The sequence below is a fragment of the Amphibalanus amphitrite genome, unplaced genomic scaffold (assembly GCF_019059575.1).
Source record: "Amphibalanus amphitrite isolate SeventyFive unplaced genomic scaffold, NRLGWU_Aamphi_draft 000341F_arrow, whole genome shotgun sequence".
Lineage (NCBI taxonomy): Eukaryota > Metazoa > Arthropoda > Thecostraca > Balanomorpha > Balanidae > Amphibalanus > Amphibalanus amphitrite.
Genome location: NW_024881836.1, coordinates 40,835 through 67,121, shown reverse-complemented (window position 1 = coordinate 67,121; position 26,287 = coordinate 40,835). Strand labels below are relative to the sequence as shown.

At 48.1% G+C, this 26,287-nt stretch overlaps 1 protein-coding gene across 2 annotated transcripts in view; it reads right to left on the bottom strand.

Moving 5' to 3' along the window:
* Positions 1-26,287, bottom strand: part of LOC122388980 (hemicentin-2-like) — a 99,184-nt gene that overhangs the window by 62,975 nt on the left and 9,922 nt on the right. For both annotated transcript variants that reach the window (XM_043380592.1, XM_043380591.1), the window contains exon 2: positions 14,592-14,736. In XM_043380592.1, the coding sequence (XP_043236527.1) occupies positions 14,592-14,670 (79 nt within the window). In that variant the 5' untranslated portion in view covers positions 14,671-14,736. The remainder of the gene's footprint in view (positions 1-14,591; positions 14,737-26,287) is intronic.

Sequence of the window (26,287 nt, the reverse complement as noted above, 5' to 3'; positions counted from 1 at the left end):
GAATTTTTGTGCATGCTTCTGGATCATCTGTAATTACATCAAAGGCTCGGCTCAAGAGTGTCCTGCCGACCAGCTTATGCCCAACCCTTTCTGTCCGCAGAACGTCGCCTGCGACTCCCGCACGCCGTTTGCCCCGGCCGTCCGTACTGGTCTTCGCGCTGCGAGCCGCGCTGGAGTTCGCGGCGGCGTCGTGGAGCTCCCATCGGGACGGCGTGTGATGCCCGCGTCGAGCTTATAAGCCGTGAGCTTCGATTGGCGGCTCACGCGGTCACCAGCTGTATGTACAGCCTCGGCCCCGACGACCCCGCTAATGGCCGAGACCGGCATACCCCCGGCATGGGTCCGCTGTCCGGCGCAGCGCTGGCGGCCCGCATGCTATGCTACTTTTGGCTGTATCGCTGCCCAGCGGGAGCGCGCTCCACGCTGCTGAAGAGGTACACGTTGCGACCCGACTGAGGACTGCAACCGGATGGTGACACGTCGGCCTCTGCGCCCTGGCCGGGGCAGGCGTGACCGACGTCACAGTGGAGGAACGCCCAAACAAGACCAGCCCACCGTCGGAGCAGCATGGAAATATTATGTTCTGCCTGGACGTCGGACCCGGCGGCCGCAGTGCACCTGCACACGTGCGGAGAGGGGCGCTGGAGGCTACTCTGGAGCTTCTGCCATTCCGCGGCGCGACTGCTGGAAAAACGGCGGCGATTGAGGCGGTTGGGAACAGCTGCAGCAATGGTGATGGCGGTGATGGCGACATGGCGGTTTGGGACTTCATCTTCGGCTTGTCAGTTGTTAACGTGCCTTAACAGACGTTGCGAATAGCCCGCGTTGGAATCGCATGGTTGGGAACACAACGCAAGTAAAAATGGGCTTCCTTGATGAACCTACTTTTTAAGCATTGTAGCCTTTGTAATTTTGGATGTTTTGCTGTAGATATTATTTTCTACATATATACTATATAGGCACTCACGCGCTTTAAATCGCGCAATGCAATTGAACCATGGTAAAGACAATGATAAATGAACTGAGAGCTGACATGCCCCATGCTTTGTGTGTGTATGTGTGTGTGTGTGTTTTTTTTTTTGACGAGTCGATAAAAGTGGTTTTGGACACTGGATGAGTTTTTAGGGGTGTGGTGAGGGGGGATGTAATTCCACAGACCTTCTGTCAGATTCACTAATGCAGTAGGTCTGTGCGGTGTTTAGTTATCGGAGCATTCTTTGAAAGTCGTGAATAGGGCCACCGAGTACCTAAAGCCGTGCTATTCCCCCACAAAAACTTCTTTTAAATAACCGGGGATAGGTACATGAGCAGAGTAAATGCTATTACGAACGCCTATCACAATGCTGAGCGAATAGGAAAATCCATAGATGGAGAATTGTGCCGCGTTACGGGTGCTCGGGCGCAGCCAATCCACAGTTACCCCAGCGGTGACCTTGACCCGCATCGTCTGTCTCGGCTCCAAAGCCAAACCGGCGTGGAATTGGGAGCGTTCGAGCACTCATGGTCCAGTGCAATTCTCCACCTAAATCCATTCCTGATACACATTTGCTTGCTCATAGTCATGTAACCCCGGTAAATTCACCCAACTTTCATATTGGTCGCTCCATAGACAGATGGCCACAGAGATCAACTTAAAAGGCCATTGTTGCATTCATTTAGTGGAGATCATTAAAGAGCCGTGACAGGCCACAAGTCGCGTGACATCATACGTGTAACGACCAATGACGTCGGCCTGCAAAACCCAATGGAAGCGGCTAGCAGCGTGCAATAAAACAGGGCGCTGCTTTCTAAATGTCTGTCGTGCGCCATAAATGAATATATTCTTTGTAGCCTGGCAACTCAGTATCTTTTTTTAACTATTGTACTAGTATTTAATAATTTCATAATTTTATAATTGTGCTTACGCTTTATGTTGATATTAGTGATAAATCCTTAGATAAAGTAAATCCATGTGATATTTAATAGAAAAATAGCAAACTAACGCACCATTCATTCGAAAGCTGGGGAACCTACTAAAAAGAACTACTAAAATTCCTGAGGAACCAAAGGATCAAATGGGGATTAAATAGATGCCTGCTATTCCGTCGTGAAAACGGCCATAAAGTAGTTTTGCTCTCAATGGACTACTCATTGATTTTTTTCGCCTATTCTTTTTTACCTATACCTCTCAGATATCTAACTAATGGCAAGATCCTTGAGTTCCGTTGAGGTCTAGCCTTTTTATGCAATATATTGTGGCACGTCCACGCTATACACAACTGCCGCAGGCAGCTCAGCTACAGCGACTTTGGAAAATAACGTGCTACCTATCTATCGTACAACGCATGGTCGAAAAACAGGGCTTCTTACGTCCATAGAGAGCAAGCAAATATGGTGACATTTAACACTGCACGTGCACTGTTTGCAGGATCAGTAGAGTTTCCACAAAAGTAATGCTTTTGAAATGCTTACACACAATTTTGTAATGTAAACTCAGGTGACATGCACAATGAAAAACAGAAAGGTCACCTCATCCCTACCCCAGGTTATATAACATATATAAGCCTCTGGAAAGTTATAAATGCAAACGATAATAAATAAATATCAACTGGAAGGCAAGAAAAAAAACTTGAAGGCAAGAAATGCCAGTGATAGTAGTCAAATGTCCTGACTTTTCGAGAACAGTTATGGCTGCAGAACTACAAATAATCGTACCAGCCAATCATGGTTCCGAAGAAAAACAAAGGTTATGCTACTTTGCTACGGTGTCATCATCAAACACGCTAATTGATGTACCAACATCAAGCCCAAACTACAACGCCAGCGGCCAGCGCTACACTTACTATATAACGCCGATGCGACAATGTTAATAATGGTATGAAGTGCAAAGCTAACTGCTTACAATATAACAATAAAAAACAACAACAACTAACTATTAGAGTTATTTTGCTGCAATACGATTTTAGGCAATAGAAGCTGGGAGCCATTTTCATCGTCTTCCGCAGTTCCAGAGGTTCCAATTTCCCTGATGTAGGGGAGAGTGGGGAAAGATGCCCAGGGTTTTACTATGTCATATATTATTCGAAAATGACGATCGGAAAGCAAAAACTTGGAGTTTCAACGGAAGTCGACATCATTTTTCTCCAAAAATATCACACTTTCGTGCCTGAAATATGATAACTTTTTTTGCTATTAAGCATTTTCCTGAAGAAGTCAAAGGGGGCATCTTACCCCACAGGGTGGGAAAGACGCCCCCTGGCGTTGGGGAAGATGCCCCCTGCACTATAAGTGACATAAATGGGCACGTGAATCGCCTGAACGAATCAGTAGTCCCTTCGAGCCTGCAGTAGACACCAAACGTCATCGTAAGGGCCCTCAAAAGTGGTCGTAAGGTGCTTCAGAGGTCATCGTTAGGGTCATCATAGTCCAGCGCGGCCAAACAAGCTTCCGTGGTGGCGTTCGGAGACCACTGTCGGGCCCTTATAGGTCTTCATGATGCTTGAGGGCCCTCGAGCCCATCGTGGGGACCTCAGATGCCAGCGCGGCCCGTGGAGCCAACGTGGGAGCCCTCAAAGGATATCGTGAGGGGCCCTGGAGCCAATAATGGGGCCCACCGAGGCCGTCGTGAGGGCTCTCAGAGTCGGATGCCGCCCAAAAAGTCGCTGTGTGGGCCGAGAGACCGGCATGGGGAGCACCCGACCGTACTGAACTCTCAATAGTCCCAGATCGGCTTTTGTCTCTCATCACAAGCATGTAATAAATGATTTGACGGGCTGCTTGAAGGACAGCCTACGGATTTAGGGGGGCGTCTTTCCCCATCAGGACAGGGGGCATCTTACCCCAAGGTACCGAAGTAACATTAAATCAGTACAATATGTTAGCCATAAAACTACACCCTGAAACAAACTGTTTGGGACACAGTACACGCATGTTAATGTATCACGACTATATCAAGGGACGCAAAAATTATCTACCTTCTTTGATATTTACAATGTTTTAACACCAAAATATTTTTCGAAAGCAGCAAATAAAAAACATGCATTCACCAGCCAGCCGCTGCCCAACTGAGCTTCGCAAATTTTTGTGCAGTTAACAAGGCAGGCTTCTGCTTTACGCTAAGAACATTAATTTCCGGGTTCAATTCTTTGTTTCGCCGCTAGAGGGGGTGGGGCGTCTTTCCCACCCTGGGCATCTTACCCCACTCTCCCCTACCTACGGCTTTTCCAGTCAAATTTTCATGTCTATTTTGTGTATAAACAACAGAAGAAGTCGTACGACGGTTGTCTGAGGGCTTCGGTTCCATCTAACTAACAACAAGAAACACGTTCTCGGTTGGCGGTATTACCAGAGTTTGGCTCTTCGGACAGTGGCTGCGAAAACATTTCGGTGAAATATAACTCGAGCAATTTTCCGGCCATCTCAGGGGCGTGAACATTAGAAACATATGTCGATATCGAAATGATTGGTGTCAGTAACGCCATCTCAAGTAGTTGCTCAGTTTTCCGAATTTCAGAAGTTGAGATGTTGAAAGTTAGCCAGATTAGGCGAGACTTGAATGGAACAGCTTCTTATAAGTTATGGCATTAAGCGCCTGACGCAACTTTGCCCGGCAAACGAGCTGAAAGGTTTCGTCAAGTTATATTGACGCGGCAAGCAGTGCTGTGCAGTGGTGATAAAGAATATGTATTTTGGAAACCAATATATCAAGAAGCAGCCTCGCAAAAGCACGGTTTACCGATGGAAAGCACACATACATCACTGAAGCGGGCTGGCAAAATACAGCAACGCCGGATCTGAAGCGCGGCATAAATCTCAACGGCGCCTGATCTCGGATGGTCTATGGCCTTAATAAAGACGGCCATCCATAGCCAGCTTACCATATATGATGTTATGGATAATAACCTCGGGGGTTGATGGATCTGCTAACATTTCCAAGTAAGTCACAGACAAGCCATGCAATAAAACTCGCACTTCCCTCTCAGTCGCATATCAAATGCACTTAAATAATCACACATCCGGGTTGCATTCCAGCGCAGTCTGTGCAATGTGTTTCTGCAATCGGGTTACGTCTGGCGATGCAATACGATGGGCTCTCGGGCCGCCCTGTCAATTCGCTCGCGGGTTATTACACCGTCGGCCGGCTCGGGCGGACCGCCCGCGGCGCCTATTGCTTCTGTCCCGAGTCATCCGTCTTGGTGGGCCGTTCCGTTCTTCACTTGAGTCGACTGCCGACAGGAGGCTATCTATTACCGGTCGCACAGTACGGGCGCTGTTTTTCCTGACCAGACTCGTTAGGCTCATTCATCGACCTGAAAAGGGCTGCGGGCAGGCGGCGGGGCGGGGTATGGACCGCCTGCCCTGCCGAGTGGGGCGCATTTATAATGGTGGTGTATGTGTACAAATGGAGGTCCGGATACAGAGAAGGGCTGGACCATAGGCGGAGTCGGTGATCGTCGCTCGCAGATGGATGGCGACCATCGTACTCAGCCCGGCGCGCATTCAGGCTAAATATGACGGTCATATGATGGGAGCTACATCACCGTATTTCAGACCATCCATAATTACTGGGGAGGAACTGACGTCCATTTTACGTGCAGCTACCCGGTAAGCCAATACATGCCACGGTGGGAGGCTAATACAAGTTTTAAGCTGGGTGGGCACTATCGCTGGCTACGACCAGTCCGGTGGGCCGCGGTGAATTTTCCGTCCGAGCGGCGGAGCGCTGCAGAAATTGCAGCCAGGTGATTGAGCGGGCGTCGTTGTCAGTTCGCGGTGAAGAATCGCTGCACATATCCCCCACATTGCTAGCGCCAGTAAGTGGGCGCCGCCCTCAATGGGTCGCGGTCGTAGCACGCGCGGCGCTCGGAGCCCCTTTCATCCGTGAGAGCACACACTCATAACACAGCTCCGGCCCTCGTGTGTATAGCCTCTGATGGATGAAGGCGGTCGACCGAGTTTAAGCCGCTCTTTGAGTTGGGCCGCGGCCGTCCTGAGAGCTGCGGTCTGCCCCGTCCTCTCTGTTTGTCCACCGAGCCACAGGGTCATTGTCGCGGCTCTGCGCGTCCACTGCGATCGATGGCCGCTCACTGCACACGCACGTGACATGCAATGACTGCTGACCATCACTCACCACTGTTCATTGCACGTGTAGTTCACGCCATTCCGTTGTCTGCCGCCGGAGTCCACACACTGCGGTGGCAGGTAATATCGGCAGTCCTGACAGTTTATCAGATACATACCAGGATGTTCTCATATTGCAGGATTTGATTCACGAGTCATCTATTCTCAGATGTCAGAATAGACTATTTTCGCTTCAGCGGGAGGTGTTCTATGTTGTGTAAGAGTCTGAGGCATGGTGCCGTTGTAGGTAGGTATATATGTACAGCCATGCAACTGTATCCAGGATGACTCAAAGGCATAACGATAACGTTTCGAACTCATATTCGAATATAGCACACGAGTGGGCATAGATCGCCTTTCCTCACCTGTTGCAAGAACTGTCAAAGGTTAATGAGATTTAACTCATTTATTATGTCATTGCCATGATATTTTTGAAGACAAGCAAAGCAAAATACTAGCCTAGATTTGCCACTTATACGTCATGACCTGTCAGCTCTATTTGTCATTCGTCAATACGGCCTAGTACCATTTCACTTTTAGCAATTTCCATTATAAATGCCGTTACTGAGCTAACTTAAAGTATCCCATAATACGTCACGTAATGTAAGCATCAGACAATGTTTAGCAAAATATTACCCAATGTGTGATTGGAAATTTGAGGTCGGGGAGCGGGAGAAGGGAGAGAGCGAGAGGAGTAAGAGAGTGAGAGAGATGTTAGATAAACAGAAACAGAGACAGAGACAGAGACAGAAACAGAGACAGAGACAGAGACAGAGACAGAGACAGATAGAGACATGCCCGCCATTCCGCCTACGACTGGTGGCACTGACCATTGGATACAGACAACAATGGAGCTATTGTTGGGGAGCGTCGCCGCGCGACACTCGCACAGCGTTGGCCTTTCAGAGATCGAGCGAGCAATGATTGGGAGCGGCGCGGAGCCGGCACAGCGGCACCTGTCGATTTCGCCACTCCTGAGCCGATTGAGCGCCGTATCCAATCCCCGACGAGCAGCCCTCGAGGAGCTGCTCAGTGATGAACGCGGCTCGTCGACTGTCGACGCGGCTTTTGGGCTCTTCGGAGAATACGGACGGAGCGGGTCGACGGCGGCACGACAGCGGGCTGAGCGGACAGCTGGCCGGCCGGGCGAGCCGAGCGGAGGGCGAGCGGACAGCGAGCGGGCCGTCCTGCCGCGCGCGCGGACAGCGAGCGGGCCGGCCGCTCTGGCGATGACAAGCCGGCCACCAGAGGCAGACTCTGCCGTCGCCGACGGCCGGCGCCGACCACAAAGGTCTCATTCAGGCCTGACTGAGTGGCCATTAATTTTGGCCGGTGGTTGGGCGCATTGTCCGAGCGGTGCTGATGCTTCTGGCGGTGGTTACGGGCCGTCGCGCCGGTGGCCGGCCGCCGCTGGTCGATGGTGGGTGGCGCCCGACCCGGCCCGGCCCAGCCCGGTCCAGCCCGGGCCTGTGTCAGTGTCGCTGGGTGGGGCCGGGCCGCCCAGAGTGGCACGCCGGCGGACCTGCCCGGGGGCTGCTCCTAACGCAGCCCCCGGGCAGAGCCGGCCGACGGGGCCAGGGCACGACTGTGGATACAGCAGACAGAAATGTTTGTTTAGCCGTGCTTAGACTGTTTGTGGAAAATAATGGTGGATTCCTTCCATTACTGAATAATAGAGAGAAGAGCATTTTTGTGTAGGGGAGAGTGGGGTAAGATGCCCAGGGTGGGAAAGACGCCCCACCCCCTCTAGCGGCGAAACAAAGAATCGAACCTGGAAATTAATGTTCTTAGCGTAAAGCGGAAGCCTGCCTTGTTAACTGCACAAAAATTTGCGAAGCTCAGTTGGGCAGCGGCTGGCTGGTGATTGCATGTTTTTTATTTGCTGCTTTCAAAAAATATTTTGGTGTCAAAACATTGTAAATATCAAAGAAGGTAGATAATTTTTGCGTCCCTTGCTATAGTCGTGATACATTAACATGCGTGTACTGTGTCCCAAACAATTTATTTCAGGGTGTAGTTTTATGGCTAACAAATTGTACTGATTTAATGTTACTTCGGTACCTTGGGGTAAGATGCCCCCTGTCCTGATGGGGAAAGACGCCCCCCTAAATTCGTAGGCTGTCCTTCAAGCATCCCGTCAAATCATTTATTACATACTTGTGATTAGAGACAAAAGCCGATCTGGGACTATTGAGAGTCCAGTACGGTCGGGTGCTCCCCATGCCGGTCTCTCGGCCCATACAACGACTTTTTGGGCGGCATCTGACTCTGAGAGCCCTCACGACGGCCTCTGTGGGCCCCATTATTGGCTCCAGGGCCCCTCACGACATCCTTTGAGGGCTCCCACGTTGGCTCCACGGGCCGCGCTGGCATCTGGGGTCAACACGATGGGCTCGAGGGCCCCTACAAGGGCCTCACAGTGGTCTCTGAACGCCACCACGGAGGCTTGTTTGGCCGCGCTGGACTATGATGGCCCTAACGATGACCTCTGAAGCCCCTTACGACTACTTTTGGGGGCCCTTACGATGACGTTTGGTGTCTACTGCAGGCTCGAAGGGACTGCTGATTCGTTCAGGCGATTCACGTGCCCATTTATGTCACTTATAGTGCAGGGGGCATCTTACCCAACGCCAGGGGGCGTCTTTCCCACCCTGTGGGGTAAGATGCCCCCTTTCACTTCTTCAGGGAAATGCTTAATAGCAAAAAAAATTATCATATTTCAGGCACGAAAGTGTGATATTTTTGGAGAAAAATGATGTCGGCTTCCGTTGAAACTCCAAGTTTTTGCTTTCCGATCGTCATTTTCGAATAAAATCTGACATAGTAAAACCCTGGGCATCTTTCCCCACTCTCCCCTATGGGCTGCAGCAGCAAACGACGAAGAAAACAGTAAGGTGCTTCGATATTCGATAATGGATGTCACCTTCCAAACACAGTTAAATGAAGCTTAAAAAAAGTTTCACTAGCTCCGGATCCCGAAATGCGTGTGGTTGTAAGCTCCACATTCTTTACTAAAATATTGAATGCCTAAACTCGGGAAGAAATGGCCGTTTAATCATTCTGAGTCTCACTGTATGATTTACGAGCGGCATGAGCTCCAGAGACATGGTTCCCGGCCCAGAAATATCTCTGTTGCATCGTCCCCTTAGCATCCATATATCTTTCGCTCGCGATCATGTGGTAATGATGATTTCGGACTTAACAGCCCACAGACGATTAATTCCTATTGCGCCTCATAAATTTATGAGATGGGATTAGACTGGCGGCCTTATTCTAGTTGGCGCGCCGAGGTCACGGGGGGGGGGGGGGGCGAGCGAAGAGGAGGGAGCTGCCAGTTCATGAAAGGAGGCTTCCTTGGGCTCCGCCATGCATGTGTCGGAATTTCAGTGCGTGTTTCAAAGCTTCAGTGTTGAACGCAGCCCTCTATCTTCATGAGTTTCAAGCTACATTCAGAGTCTTTTAAAACAAGGCTATGATTCAGCCATTAAGCTTCTCGAATGTTTAATAAAGTAGCCCACCAGAGCTAGACGCTGGTGGACGAGGCAGAGACTGAGGGGAAAGCTTGCCCAGGCCCTTGTGACCCCAGAATGATGCATTGAAAATTAAAAGAAAAAAAGATAAACCAATAAAGAGAACCGACGTGATTGAGTTGATGAAACATTCTGAAAACTAAACTCGCATCTTTAAAATGGAACATGGTGCATTCAACACATTTTGTCGTAACATCAGACATGTTTACCCTCGTAGGTATCTGTATTTGTAAGGAGTCAACCGTTATTCACCGTAGTTCAGTGCTACAATGCCTGTGAATTGCGTGCTTTTTGGTAATGACTCTTTTGCAACTGGTATGTTTTTAGAGCTTCGTGTGTGTCTCCTTTCCCGAAAAACTGTTTGTGTGCTCTACCTGACCTGGGGCCAAGCCCATTAGCGAATATCCGCTCGCACGAAAATGGACAAGCGAACATGAATGGCAGGCGACAATGGCATTGGATGGTTTTTCACCAAACAAAGCAATCTATACAATGGCCCATAGGTCATCGCGCTTTGTCGATTTCCGGGAAATCGATAGTCGGCGTACGGACGACAGTGGTGGGGGTCACCTCCCATCGTGGAATTACCGCGGACGCCAGCCACTAGCCAGTAGTGCCAGGCGAACGCCCAAACTCCGGCCTCCAATGACGCAATAATCGAGTCGGCGCGGCGCTTCGTTCGTTCCGCCAACCGATTAATGACGTCAACGGAGGAAGATCGGCGGCCCGAGGTGCACTGGCGAAACGGCTCCGGGCGCAAAGTTGGGCGTTCACGGCGCAATGAGCACGCCCAACGGCCGAATAACTCGGCACAATGGACAGGCGCGCTGGCCGCGTGCCGGCCGGGCCTCGAGTGGCGCCCCGGGTCGGCCGCTATGCCGAGTTGGCGGTCTCTGACGGAGCCGACTACCGGAAAACGGCCTTCACCGGGGTCGTTTTGATCAAACAGCGCCTGGGGGGCAGTTGAGGTTCGACGAGACCGCGATGGTCTGCGGTTGAACCCGCACCCGAGGCTTGTCGGTCCGCCTTTGACAAGCTCAGATGGAAGAGGGAGAGAAGGGGGTAGAAAGAGAGCAAGAGGAAGAGAAAGAAGAGGGAGTGAAAGGAGAGAAAGTGAGAGAAAGAGGGGGCGAGATAGATATTGAGGGAGAGAGGGAGCAAGTGGAGACAAAGATCGAGAGTTGTAGCACACAAAAATGGGACAGTAATTGAATGTTGCTGCTCCAGCTAAATTGCAAGTGATCATTCCACACTTGACAAGTTTATTTGACATGCTCTCTCAACATCAATCGTCGATCGAAGTTTCATTGATTTAAAATGACATTCAATCTGACAGTGACACGTTATCGGAAACGCTGCCACAAAGCTGTCGCTGGGACGGTGTGACTTCCAGCCTTGGCATTGACAAAACGTCTCACTCGGACCGATATTTCACTTAGCTGCCGGAGCCGAGGCCACTGTAGCCCGCGGCACGCGATTTCACCGCACATTTAGCTCTATTTCCTGGGAGACAGTTGAAATAGTGCCGTTTGAAGTAACCAATTCTGGCCCGCCCGCTGACACGAGGCGATGTAAAATACTTTATTTTAACAGTGTAGATGAGTCTCTGTCTCGTAGTCTGCACAGTGTTATGCAGTGCATACATTTAGTAAAAAACATCTAATCAGGTTAGGTATTATGTGCATTTCTTACTCTGAGTCAGCCATGTCATTAATCCATACGTAGTCTGAAGGTCATTACACGGTCGAGGTCATTTCTTTCAAAACGTACGTCAAGGCATTGGAGGAATAAATAAATAAATTCGAAAGCTAGCTAAAATTTCAAACAGTTGATTAATATTGTTTTTAGTACTAAATGGACCCGCTGAGTAGATGGATCGGATGTGCGGATGTCTGTTTTAAATACATACACTCATTCAATCATAAATTCCCCGTTACCGAGCACTCTGCCAACCAGTCACACCAACCGCAGTGAACTACATCTATTTACTACGAGGAGGCTTTGTCTCACTGTTCTCTGCACAGGTATGGTGGCTCAAGGTAATAAAATACGCGGGCCAAACAGTCTGCGTCTTCAAAGGGATCGTCTGCAAAGAGGGTTCAGACCAGCATGCGTTGAGGTGTAGAGAATTGGCATGGTGACCGCAACGTTCAAGTCAAGCAATTTATTATCTTCTTTTTTCTTTTGCACCGCTCTAAGTAAATGAGGTATGCCTAGAACACTTAACTTACAACTAAAAGTGTCATGAAACCTGTTGTAAATTATACCTCTTCAAACAACTAATAACTCGAGAAGGCATAAACAGCTGCCATTTTTCGAGCGCAATCTCAAAATAGCACTTACAACTGCCTGCAATTATAAGTTTCCGTTCTGTTAAACATGATCCCTTTGAGTGTTCGACTATTTTTGCGCTGTTAGTTCTCGGAACTTTCCCATTGTCGGTGTAGCTGTTCAAAGTGATCATAGCCAGTTTGTGACGTTCATTAACAGCTTACGAAAAACATAGCCTCGGCAGCCCGTTTATTATGGTGGGTGTGTTAGATTGTGTCAGGTAATTTACATCGCTACCAGCGCAGGTGTTAACTCTATGCAAAGCACATAGAACATGATAAATAGTCGTGTCGTTGAGCTATTAGCGCTGCAGTCAAACAGCCCGGTGCAGGGTGCGGTGTGTTTCCCGGAAACATCAGCCCATCGACTGCGGTCCGACAGAGACACTAAACCTATCGGCCGCAGACTTATTGCAAAACAGTCCGGTAGAACGACTGACGTGTTTACAACTCTGGAAACTCTCGAACGATTGGGAAGCTCTACTACTGGAATTGAAGCCAGAATGGCGCCATTTCACCTTTTTATATTTTACTACTCTATAAATTTTTTATTTGCACCGATAACAAAGACGATAAAAAACTGTTCCCTTTCAAAGTGAACTCTGAGGAGTACACCATTTCTGAACCATTCCAGGCCAAACCAGCAGTATCAGCGCTTCTCTTCTCATACAGGTGTGTATGTACTTATTATCCACAAATCCTGTTTTCTCGCGGTCATCAAATGAATTAAAATTTCAGGTGGAAAATTGAATAGTCAGAATGAAGCTAGGCTTCATTACGGGAACTCGGGCAATGGAGGGCACCAGAGACCTGATACAGGTCTACCTCTATGTGTATGTAGATACGGGCCGGCAGCACCGGAGAACAGCTTTGATCGCGCTCCTCGCGCGTCCTTGGAGCACTCCAAACATACACTGCCCAGTTGTCGCTGAGAAACTATCGAACGAATCCACAACGCTTCCGTTGACAGACAAGTGCACTCAGAGCTGGCTCAGGGGCGAAGGAACAGCTGTGTGATGGAAGTGGAGGGGACCGACGGCTGCAATCACAGGAACATGGGCCGCAGGCTTTGCTGTAATCAACCCCACCCACCTAACATTGCAGAGTCCTTGCCAAGAATAGCACTAAGCGAGGTTCGCTAGTGCTACGAGTCACAAATTGCCTTGGCCGCAACAAAGTCAGTCCGTGCAGGTGCAAAGTGAAAAGCTGGCAGTGAACGGTGTGTATTTTAAAAGGATCATTGAATTAAATAGCATCACCGTATTGCATCATGGAATTACCTTATGTTATATTTACATCTGGAAGCAGATCATAATATTATCAAAAGATCAATGAGGTAGTATGTAAGTGCACTGATGGTGTGCTATTCAGCGGATGTTAAATTATTCAATTCCTAAACATGTTTTATCATACATACCATACAACTGTTCATGCTAAAGAGAACATTGATTCGTTCGGTCTTTTAGATGACCTGTAATTTCACACATACGAAAGCAATCATATCATATTAATATTTGTTATTCGCAATTCGAAAATAATCTGAACTGACTTTGCTGCTGAAACATTAACAGCAGTGGAGTAGTACGAAGCTGCGGCCTACGGCCTTGGCTACGGCTGCTAAGGGAATCTTTATCGCATGCCACCTAATTCGGTACTCATCCAACTTTCGTCCGCGCACAAATATGGGACCATAAAACTTTAAACCAACGAGTCGACAGCTGTAGTGACGCCACCGCTTTAAATAACCAGCCAATTAACTTATGCATGCTACTCAATAAATCTTAAATTAGTGACCTTAACCCACGAGCCGCTGGGGGGGGGGGGGGGCATAAAGTTGCCCCCCCTTTACGTTTTGTGGAATATCTCCGAAATCTGATGAGCTACGAACGTGAAACTTGGCATAGCTTCAAATGAATACCTAGGCAATGTTTGAAGAAAGTTTGGTGGTTGTAGCATCTAAGATGACGTCACAGTGACGTCATAAAGTTTTGTCGTTTTCCGATATGGACCGTTTCTGATCACGCTGAGCATGAAACTCAACTGTAAATGAACTAGACAGCACCTGCTGTCATCCTAAAACATCTAAGTACACTTCCATCTAGTTGCTAACCAATAATCGGCCCTTTATTTTCGGTCCCATATACCTGATGTATCGTGAGGAAACTGAGAGTCGCAAATCTATAAGTTAACTTATGACGTCACTGTGACGTCATTTCAAATGGGATCGACACCAAATTTGGACACAACCTCGGCTAGGTATTCAGGAAGATGTGTGCAAAGTTTCGCTTCTCTATCTCTTCGCGTTGCGACGATATCGCCGCGGAAGTAAAGGGGGGGCAACTATATGCCCCCCCCCCAGCGGCCGGCGGGTGGCGCGGAGGCCCAGCGGCCGCCGGGTTAATAGCGGAGTACAATCAGGTATGTGCATAAAATTATGATTAGTTATAAAGTGTTGTTCATGTGGGCGTCTACGAAGTAAAAATGCCTACTCAAGGTACTCAATATACTAAAGTAAGCAAAAAGGAAGCGAATTACAAAGAGTACCACACCGTGTGGTATTATTAATTGAAATAAATTGAGATAATAAGTTTATATTAGGGAAAGATCATGATCTTTTCAGGTGATCGCTTACCTCCACTGATGTCGATTTGTCCAAGGACGGCGGATAAGTGGAGACAGGAGGTAAGCGCTGCTGTCAGCCTGGTGATCATCGCAGGAAGATTACGCACTCCCTCGGCAGCGAGACGATCTCACTACACATCGGGGGCGGTTGCGCACTGAAACAGAAGGCCAGATACGTTCAGAGACTGGTGCAGGTGATGGGGCGACGGGCAGCCTCGCACTGTGCGGCGACGGTAGCGGGGTCCCAAGGGAGGGGGCATAACCCCCATCACTGTTAAATTTTATTTCATCACACAGCGCATCGTAGGTGACAATGATTGCAAAAAAAAAAAAAACATACGGCAGCACGGTCGGAGGTCGGGTGACTATATATCAAGAGCGGGTTTTGCGCACAAGCTCGCATTTGATGCTGTTTCAGCAACCTGTCGTCTTTTGCCACCCACTCAAGTCCGCTCCATTTCCGTCACGCGCCTGGCGAGCTGGAGATCACTGCTCGCCGGCGCGACCTTCACGTCACCCGCATCCTGCAGGATGCGGGTGACGTGAAGGTCGCGAGACACACACCATGGTGTGTGTCTCTGTGTCTCTGGGGCAGGACGAGCGGCCTCTCTGGCGACTCCTCAGCCACCGGGCCTCCGGCCTGGATCATCAATAATGTCCGCCCGCCACCTGATCCCCGCCAACAGAGCGGGCCACACCAGCGGAGGCAGAGGGGGGCAGAGAGAGAAAGGGGGAGGGAGAGGGAGAGAGAGAGAGAGAGAGAGAGAGAGAGAGAGAGAGAGAGAGAGAGAGAGAGAGAGAGAGAGAGAGAGAGAGAGAGACAGAGACAGAGACAGAGACAGAGAGACAGAGAGACAGAGACAGAGACAGAGACAGAGAGAGTGAGAGTGAGAGAGAGAAGAGAGAGAGAGAGAGAGAGAGAGAGAGAGAGAGAGAGAGAGAGAGAGAGAGAGAGAGAGAGAGAGAGAGAGAGAGAGAGAGAGAGAGAGATAGAGAGAGAGAGAGAGACAGAGGGGGAAAGAGAGAGAGTGGGAGAGGGAGAGAGAGACCATCCTCCAGCGTGGCACGGACAGTCAGAGATAACGCCGCCAGCAGGCGCGGCGCCATCAGACAATTCACGCCTGGTACGACTGTCTTCCTGTCTGCACCGCTCCGTCTAACTCCTTGCATAATCTCTCTCTCTCTCTCTCTCTCTCTCTCTCTCTCTCTCTCTCTCTCTCTCTCTCTCTCTCTCTCTCTCTCTCTCTCTCTCTCTCTCTCTCTCTCTCTTTCCCTCTCTCTCACTCTATTCATCTTTCTCACTCTCTATCTATCTATCTCTCACTCTCTCCCCTCTCTACCTCTCTCTCTTCTCTTCTTTTCCTCCTTCCTCTCTTCTCTATCTCCCTCTCCCCCTGTTCCGACGTCGGTGATATTAGCGGCGTCGGCAGTGATTCGATGAGCGCAGTGAAAACAATGGTCGTCGCCTCCCTGACTGATGGGAGCTGAGGTGACTACTGACTACTGACTACCGACTACTGACTACCGGCGCGTGGACCGGTCGATGGGCCTCCACAGAGTCATCAGAGTCACCCGCGGGCTGGAGGGGGGAGGGGGGGGGGGGCGTGGCGCTGACTCGGGACGGGCTGGTGGAGTCTGAGTGGATATGTGGACGATTGTGTCATCGACGGACGGTGATGGTGACCGAGAGATGGCGTTGAGTAAGCCGGTTTGATGAAATCTTGTTGGTATTTTTAAACAACGGTATCTGAAACGGGTTACATACAAGTTTGAGAGGGTAAACTTAAGTTAGTTGATTTTGATGATTGTTTACGGACGAAGAGGAATTTCAGGAATATGGGGATCGCCGCAACATAGCAATGCGAGAAAGAGAACAACTCTTCAAGGACCACAGGCCGGTCATCCCGAAATAGGGAAGCTGAGCCAATCGTAGGTATGGCGCCGTGCAAATGCTACGTGAGGTTCTTTGATACCAAGTATCTACCATAGCTCAGGCGCCGTGCTTCTGAGAAATTGGAACGTTAGAGCGCCTCTTCCCTGCAGAATGTGTCGCCAAGGAAAAGGCACGCCGAGCCTCTTGACTCGGCGGTCGAATCAATGCTTTCAGAGCAGAAGTAGGTGGGAACATCGGTAAAAATGACGCAATCGGAGCACAGTCGGCGGGCGACGCTTCCAGAGACGACTGAGCCGGAAAGTGCTGGGCTTGGCGTCTGTGGCTGTGAAAAATGTCCGCAAAGATTCACGAGCGAAAGACGTCCGTAAGCCGTGCGAGCGTTTCCTGGGCGGTTTCTGGCCGTCATTAGGATAGTCGGGAAACCACCTCGGGTCTGGTCACGAAATGTCACGAACCCCTCGCCAAACTGCCACAGACTCGTCACGAAGCGCTCATGAGCTCGTCACGAATAGTCACGGTAGCCAGTTTCTGAGGTTGAACTGCCAGTTGTGTGCTGAGGAAACTGCTGGGAAGGTCATTTCCAATGGGGAGGGCGTCTCAGTGTCGACAGAAATAGCCAATGGGCTTATGGGAATCGGCCCAGGTGGTGACCGGGCACGCAAAGCAAAGCGTTTCGCCCAAATGTGCTGGGGTAGGCTGCGGGAACATTTGCATTCTTTGGTTAAAATGTAATATGCACTCGGGAGAGAAGACTCGCCTTCAGAGGATTTCGAACAGTTCAGCTCATATTCAGCGAGATATTTTGAATGAGTGAATTACTTATTTCTTATAATATCTGAAATCGTTTTCGGCCTAAATCCTTTGACCAAATGCGTACGTCTCGACCGTCTTTGCATAACTATTTGTTGCTCAAACAAAGCAAAGAAGACTTCAATGATGTAGGTAACAATGGCGTAAGTATGTACTTGGCAAATCTGCTGATTTCAACACTTACTGCTAAAGCAAATACAAAATACAAATCAAAGTACTTACAGTAAAACCACGTAAAACAATCAATATGTTACAGGGAGTATGAGAAATCAGTTAGTTTGCAAACTACCTAGGGAGTTTGCAAACTCCCTGAACGATCAGGTAGTTTGCAAACTCCCTAGGTAGTTTGCAAAGTACCTGGTCGAACGGGTAGTTTGCAAACTCCCTAGGTAGTTTGCAAAGTCCCTAGTTAGTTTGCAAACTCCCTAGGGTTGTTGCAAACTACATAAGTAAAATGCGAAAACGACGAAACAACAGCCATATACGAGTACATATGTAGATAAGACGCGATGAATTGGTTTAGAGCTCCAAATGAAGCTTGACGGCAATGGTGCATAATGAGACGATGTGGTGTTTTGATGACGCTCTTTCGCAGCTAACTATTTATTTTTGTCTTGCTCGCAAATATCACCTTACAGATTAATGTCTGCCCTTTTTCTTGTAGTCGACATGTTACGTTGCCATCCACCTCCTTTCCTTGGACGTCAGCGGCCTCTCCTCCACCGGTCTGGCGTCCATAAGAAAGCGGATGACGTCGCCATGTTCGGCGTCTTCCACGACTCGAGAGTTATTGCCGCTCAGCGCTTCCTCCCACTCCCGGAACCTCTGATCGAACAGTTCGTGAGACATCCCCACAGAACCACAGAGCAACCACAAAACAGAAACTGCGATCACTATGCTGCCTCTCCACACTCCGCTCAGCACTGATGACCCGCCTGCACTGAGCACCGTCCACCAGCCGTGGCCAGACAGCACCTTTCATCCGTATCCCGCAGGCACACACTGACCTGACCTGTCAAGCTCGGGCCAGTCGACTGCTGGCTACCAGGATCGGGTGGAAGCGGGGCGTTGGGTTGACTAAAGATGACATCCTGATTTCTAACCCGCGCCCCGTAGGGGGGGGGCCGAAACGGCCCCCCTGTCCTTTTACGTCAATATCTCCTAAACGGCTGCAGCTATCGCCATCAAACTTTCAGAACTTCTCCGGGCATCAATTTTACACATTGTATTTGTGACCAAAATTTTCCAGAGGCTTTGATAGGTTGGCCATAAATGACGTCAGAATGACGTAATGTTCTGCCATTTTCGACCGAAAAAAGTGCTTCGCGAGAAGAGCTGTCAGACCTACAGCTTTCAAGATATAAAAAAATGATCAAGACTTAAAAGGTGTGAAATCAACAGGGCTACAAATCTGCAATCTCGGATTTTTAAAATTTTCGATTTTTGACCCCTAAAAATGAAAAATGAAATTGGATATATTACCCAAAAAATCAAAAAAGTTTTTTTAAGTTTCGAACAAACGGAAAATATATGATAGTACCTACCAGTCAACCCAACGCCCCGCTTCCACCCGATCTTGGTATATAGTCAGCAGTCGACTGCCTCGAGCTTCACAGGTCAGATCAGTGTGTGCCTGCGGGATACGGATGAAAGGCGCTGTCGAGCCACGGCTGGTGGACGGTGCCCAGTGCAGGCGGGTCATCAGTGCTGAGCGGAGTGTGGAGAGGCAGCATAGTGATCGCAATTTCTGTTTTGTGGTTGCTCTGTGGTTCTGTGGGGATGTCTCACGAACTGTTCGATCAGAGGTTCCGGGAGTGGGAGGAAGCGCTGAGCGGCAATAACTCTCGAGGCATAACTCGAGTCGTGGAAGACGCCGAGCATGGCGACGTCATCCGCTTTCTGATGGACGCCAGACCGGTGGAGGAGAGGCCGCTGACGTCCAAGGAAAGGAGGTGGATGGCAACGTAACATGTTGTCGACTACAAGAAAAAGGGCAGACATTAATCTGTAAGGTGATATTTGCGAGCAAGACAAAAATAAATAGTTAGCTGCGAAAGAGCGTCATCAAAACACCACATCGTCTCGTTATGCACCATTGCTGCCAAGCTTCATTCTGAGCTATGAACCAATTCATCGCGTCTTATCTACATATGTACTCGTATATGGCTGTTGTTTCGTCGTTTTTGCATTTTACCTATAGGTAGTTTGCAACAACCCTAGGGAGTTTGCAAACTAACTAGGGACTTTGCAAACTACCTAGGGAGTTTGCAAACTACCTGTTCGACCAGGTACTTTGCAAGCTACCTGGGGAGTTTGCAAACTACCTGATCGTTCAGGGAGTTTGCAAACTCCCTAGGTAGTTTGCAAACTAACTGATTTCTCATACTACCTGTAACAGATACAATGCTTATAGCTTACTCAAGTGGTGCTTTAGCAAGCATTGCATGTCGTCGTGTAATAATGCGCTTGGATGTCACATGATAAGCTGTAAAAAGAGGGGGCAATTAGAGCATAATTAGGGCATAGTGGCAAAAATTACGCAAACTAAGCAGCCATAACATAGATTGATAGGTCTTAAAAGGGATCTTAGTTGCACCCAAAACTCCTAATTGCTTATTGCCTGTGCTAATATAATGCCTGTGCCTTTCCCACATACCGGATCTGATAGATACAGATACAGATACAGATATATTCGAGCCAGATCCACACATTGGAGTGGCTTTTCACAAGCTCACGTCATACGATGGGGAATATCATGGGGAGGGGGAGTATATCGAGCACACATCCACGCATTCACAAATCACAGTACGTATGCTCAACACGTATGACGTATGACTGACATATGGCCGGCATTCCCGCCTATTACCCTTCTGCATTTCCAAACCCTCATAAGGAGCATCGGAGCCGCACTATGTCTGGTGTCGAGAAATAACGCCTACAAATTTGAAAAATGTTCTATGTGCCTAGCTAATGATAATAATACATTAATGGATGTGTTTCATTCATGGTTAATAGCATCATGTTTAATTAGATACACGCATTTATGAACTCGAAGCATTTGGAAGCATTGACAAGTCGTTGATGTGGTCACCGTAACTATAATATCCGTTGTATTTACAGTAAATTGAATTTCACTCAACACTTTCAGCTCGCATCCTCGATATCAGGCTTCAAGCGAAGACGAACGTGGAACCTGGGCCAAAATCCATCATACTTGGGCGAGAACAAAAACACCAAGTTCAAAGTGGCCGCGCTCATGTTGGCATCAAGTTTCCATTGGGGATAGGCTGACGACCTTATCATCGTCTGGCCGGCCTCTGGAGGGCGCATTAACGCGGGGTCACCGGAGAGGTCAGCCTCATCAGTGGGGAGCCGGCTCGGCCGCCGGCGGCGTCGTCAGAGCACGGAGAGGGGAGGGGGGAGGGGGGTACCCATGGGGAGGACGGCCGACAGCACTGACGGAGCACAGCTGCACGCTGTGACCACGTGAGAGGCAGTGCAGTTGTTTGGGTAAATGAATGCAAACTGTGTGCATATTCCGACAATGTCCAGGGATGCTTATGCTTGGGAATTGGGATGTATGTACAACTGGTTAAATACTAGGGTTGACTATTAAGTAATGGAAGTGCCTTAAGCAATTAAACGGGTTTGCACGTGCACACATCATTTAGGTGTCATTTCATGCGCCGATCTTTTTTCTATCCAATGGTGAAGACCACATGTCCCTAGCTACTTTTTGCTATAAGCTATCGTCGTTTTCCCAAGAGACCTCCCGAACCTGTGGCGCACCACCTGGCAATGGCCAAAGCCGCGCGCCAGCGCCGAGTGCAAGGTCATTAGAGCTCAGTTTGTCGTAGGGAAAAGGCCTACCAATATCAGAAAATTTATTTTCTAAGTGTATGGAGCGACGCAGCCTCCCCACAGACGATATGTCGGTGGTTTCATCGGTTTGAGAAAGAAAGCGCCGATCAGTCTTCTGTCGGCGTTCCAGGAGTGGGTCAAGACGAGGCTGGAATGGTGTGTGATCCTTGAAGGCGATTATGTGGAGTAGTGTATGCTGTCATTTATCGTGCCAATGTGTATTGTTTTGATGAAAATATAGAAATTGTCCATTGTGTAGCCATAACAATAAGCCAATAAGCTCTGATGACCTCGCGCTGGCGCTTGGCGCGCGATTTTGGCCATTGCCAGACTCCTTTTTCATGGTGCGCCGCAGGTTCGGGTGGTCTCTTGGGAAAACGACGATAGCTTGGAGCAAGAAGTAGCTAAGGACATGTGGTCTTCACCATTGGATAGAAAAAACATCGGCGCATGACATGACACCAAGAAAACATGTGCACGTGCAAAAACGTTTAATTGCTTAAGGCACTTCCATTACTTAATAGTCAACCCTAGTATTAAAAACTACAACTAACGACAAAGTTATGAAAAATCAAATTCAATGAATTTTCAATAGTTCTTTCCCATCCTACTCGATGTTCAGAATTTGCCATGCCTTGGAGGAAATGAAAGGGAATGCCATTGAATAACCAGGAAACATGACTCCAAACTAAACGCTACGTCAGCTAGGTATGCCGATATGCACTAGTTAGTAGCAAATAAATTGAAATACCAAATCGTCATCACATCGCAGTGTGCCACTGACCTACTGTGGCTCCCCCTCTGAGTGAATTCCGCTCCCCGCCTTATATACTTCATCTCAGCCTCAGTTCTGTGGACCGTGAAAACTGCTTGACCTTATCTGCCGCAGCAGACGGACATTTCCTTACCATCTCCCCAAATAGACTGGGCTTTACTTTCAGTCAATGCTCTATCAAAGGCATCACCTCGGATTGCCCAGCCCCTATGCGGCGTGAATGATAGCCTGATCATGCGTCGGTTAGCTGGACTCTTAGAACAGCGAGCTGACCTCACTGCGGAACCTCAGGAGACAAGGATGGGTACCGCTCGCGCCTGCAGGATGGGACACCGCCGCCAGACTGCAAATGGCCGACACGGCGCCACCAACGAGCGCATTGCCGAGAACAGGCCACCGGGCCGAATCTGAATCTTGAGCACATTCTGCTGAGGGCGGCAATCTGGCGTGCCGTGTATTCCAAGTGGGCCTGATGCGACCGGCGCGCGCGATTAGCATGACAGTGCGGCGAGAATGACGCGGCGGCGGCGGTAGTGGCGCGCGAACGGGCAGCACAGCGCCGTCATCATCGCCCCATTGGCCGCAATCGGCGCCGCAATGGGCTTTTTATGAGGTTTGGCCCCTTCCGGACGCCACGAGCGGCGGACCGCCCGCCGACGGCACCAGGCCGCACTGTGCAGCTCGCACGGACTGAGGCGGCACAAGTGACGGTCAAAAGAAGACCGACAAACATCAGCTGATTAGAACAATCCGAACGGATTCCGCAGACGGACGGTTGCGTGAACTCACAGCTAGTTTTTTTTTCGGTGTGTGCGTGTCCAAACGGTTCGAGGGCTTCTCGGGAGCCCGCTGATCTACATACGAGTTGGGTGACCGGAAAAGAAATGGCGGGGCAGTGTCAACTGTCATCATCTGCAATGGTTGGCACAAGTGTAACAGAAGCATTTTTTAACATTCTTTTTTAATCAGTAAATGATTTAGGGATACGTTTTAATAGGTACACGGAATGAATGAATGTACCTATGGAATGAATGATCAGTTAAATAACTCTTGCCATTTTCTATGTAGACGAGTTTTAATTAAATGGGATCTACACCTCATTTAAAACACAATATAAACTGAATAAAATAAATTGAAATATCTAACATATTTTGTGAAAAAAGAAAAACTCTTGCAGGGGACTGCAAAAATGTACAATTTACGAGCTTGGCTTATATGGAATGTGCTTGAAAATATATCCTTGAACTCCATAAATGAAGCTTGCGAGGTGACGTAAACACTTTCGGTTTTGATGAAAGGCTTTTTGAGGTCAAGCTCGAGAAGCATCCTGATGCACAAAACATTCATTACATAAAATAGCTCTCAATTCTTTATTTTGTGGAGAGCTCTCTTCAAAACAGGTGGCGTATAGTATAGGAACCGGCGCAATGTCCTGCTCTCTTAGAGAGGGTTGCGCGATGTTTCAGCGCAGAATTTCAGCCGCCGGCGACTGTCGGCCATCCAGATAGCATTAGGCGTTTGGTTATCACACCGTCTGACTGGGCCGACACACCCTGGGGAAATCGGAGCTCGGCGAGACTGCCGACACCACTAATATCGCCGCACAGCGCTGCTCTCAACGAATGGAGCGGTCCCAGACGCGGCCACACAGCCGGCCGAAATCACACGACGAGCGGTCATTTGCAGCGCACCGCACCCCAGAGCCGAGAAAATGACGCCGGCACGGCCAAAGGCTTGGGTATTAATGACGTTCAGAATTAGTGCTCAGGCCATAAATATGGCTTACTTCTTCTGTGCTGTTGCAGGTCATGGCATATATATATATATATATATATATATATATATATATATATATATATATATATATATATATATATATATATATATATATATATATATATATAACTATATATATAACTATATATATAACTATATATATATATATAACTTTCACCTATAGGTGAAAGTTCGTTGGCTTATTCTCGCAATTTATTTTCGTTCTTGTAGACTAAAGAGACCTATCGACTGGCGTTTGGATTTAGAAACTAGGTTCGGTAGATAAAGAAATATCTGGGGGGAGGGGCGTGCGTAGATAACGTCCCATTGCAATCGCCACATAGAAGGATATCCAGGAGCCGCCACTAATGTACTTAAGCAAATGAAAACAGTAAACATTTCTCGTGACGCGATTAGCAAACAGCACAAAGATGTTCATTAATTTATGTCTGTGGAAGTTAAAGGGAGATAATGACCTTTTTCCACAAAATCTGAGTTAGGATCATTTTCTGACAAAACACAACAAGTTATAATGTAAATTAAAACCATTTTGCTCAATGCGGTACCTTGCCGCAAATATCTCAACTTGAAGTCACGTTAGCGGGGAGCGCTGAAAATGACCGTTGAATAAGTACTTACATCACTTTTTGGTACTTGCATGTAATTTTGTAAAATGAGCGTATTCCTTACATTTGATCTTCATCACATCTAGTTAGTTAATGGTCGTCTATAGTGCCTTCAAAAGATATTCATGGTTTGGGGGTGGTTTATGTCTAAATTTACGCAACTATTTTTCCTGTTCATCATCTGAGGCCATATGCTGCTATTTTAGTAGCAACGACTCAATTTTGAATCGGTCCCGCCGACTGCACAATAAAAGAAGATAGATACAACACTTTTGCGGCATCACTGAAAAACTTATGCAGTACTGTTATCAAAATTCTCATAACACCGTTCGACAAACCTGAAGTCTTTTTGAAATAAATATGCTTGTATTTTTCGCTTCAGGCTCTGAGGCCAAAATAATGAATTTCGTAGTCGCAATCGCAAGATTTGGCTGCGTTTCTGGCGCATGCCGTTCATTTGTGGCGCAAAATAATACTTGGAAACAAAGAAGAGTAGGCACTTTGTACGAATCTACTTAATTCTAAACCGAATTAACTCTAATTCAAATTAGAATCCTTACAACCAAGCAACGACAAGGCGATAACATAAACAAAAACCCAAGCGTCGCTGTTTGAAACAAAAGCGCCATATACTGCGACTTTTTTTTATAGAGAAGGACAAGAAGGACAACGCATTTCGGTGGGTGTTACAAGTACTGCAAGTACTGCTTCTTTTTTGCAAAAATAAAAACCTTTTTCACATACGAAAATGTGCTAGGAAATTTTCATATTTTATAGAAACTACAGTAGAAATAGTATAGATGTCGAGTAATTTTTATTAAAGAAAAAAGAAAGCTCATTATCTCCCTTTAATAAATATCAATTGGAAAACAAAATAAAAACTACTAATGTGAAAGCTACATCATCGTACTTGCAAGTGCCATTTATTCGCGACCTAAATGAATTGCGACTGTGATCATGCGACATGGCTCGCCAAATTCATCCACAACAACGTACACAGTGAACACATCATCCGCCGCTAATGCGTTGTTTATATTCATGCATACCATTGCCAGTGTCTTTCCCGAAGCTGCTAGTGAAATCTGCATACGATCTTTCTTCCTAGTGGATCCATCACGCGGGTCCCCTCGACGCACCCAGCTGCTCGCTCTGCGGCTCCACTCCTCCCCCTATACCATCTATCACACAATTTGGCAGCCTAATCTTGGCACCGGCGCTGCAAAGTTCCACGCCGCGTGGCTTGATCAGATGCATCGAAGTGGCTTATTTGACACACCCTAACTTAGGCACTCGATTGTGTCCCCTGAGCACACATTTATACACCTTCATAAACACGACGGTGGTACAAATTTAAGGTCATTAGCTTATGACGGATAAATTAATCACAAAACTGATCAGCACATTTATTAAACCCGCGCCCTGCTGGGCAATTCACTCAGCCATAGGCGGCGTGTTAGGGGGGAGGGGCCGATTAAGAAATTAAAAATTCAGCCAAGAATATCTGAAGTTGACCTAAATTTAACGTGAACGTCGCACTCACCATGAATTATGAGACAAACATATGTTCTTGCCAACATGTTATTTTGTTCGTTAGACGAAGGTTGGCTCCAAATATCGAAGTAGGCATTCGCCTGCACCGCCATTCGTTCATTCGCTAGACACTATCCATCATGCACTGACAAACAGCCATTTTTGCAGCAGACACTTCAAAGCATGAGAACAATAAATGCCCGTGCGAGCCTTACTCCGACCACTACCCCGTTTATCGGAGCAGAACTATCAGCAGTGATTTCGCGCCATGACGGCCAGATAAGAGGGGACCGTGGCCGACTCCAAGGCGAGACGCGGCGAAACATTTCGAATCCCTACATTACTGGCCATAGTCAAGGCCCTAAAAACATAGTGACCGTGGTCATAGTGACCACGATATAAGACACCCCAGATACAGACCTGTGTCACATTGA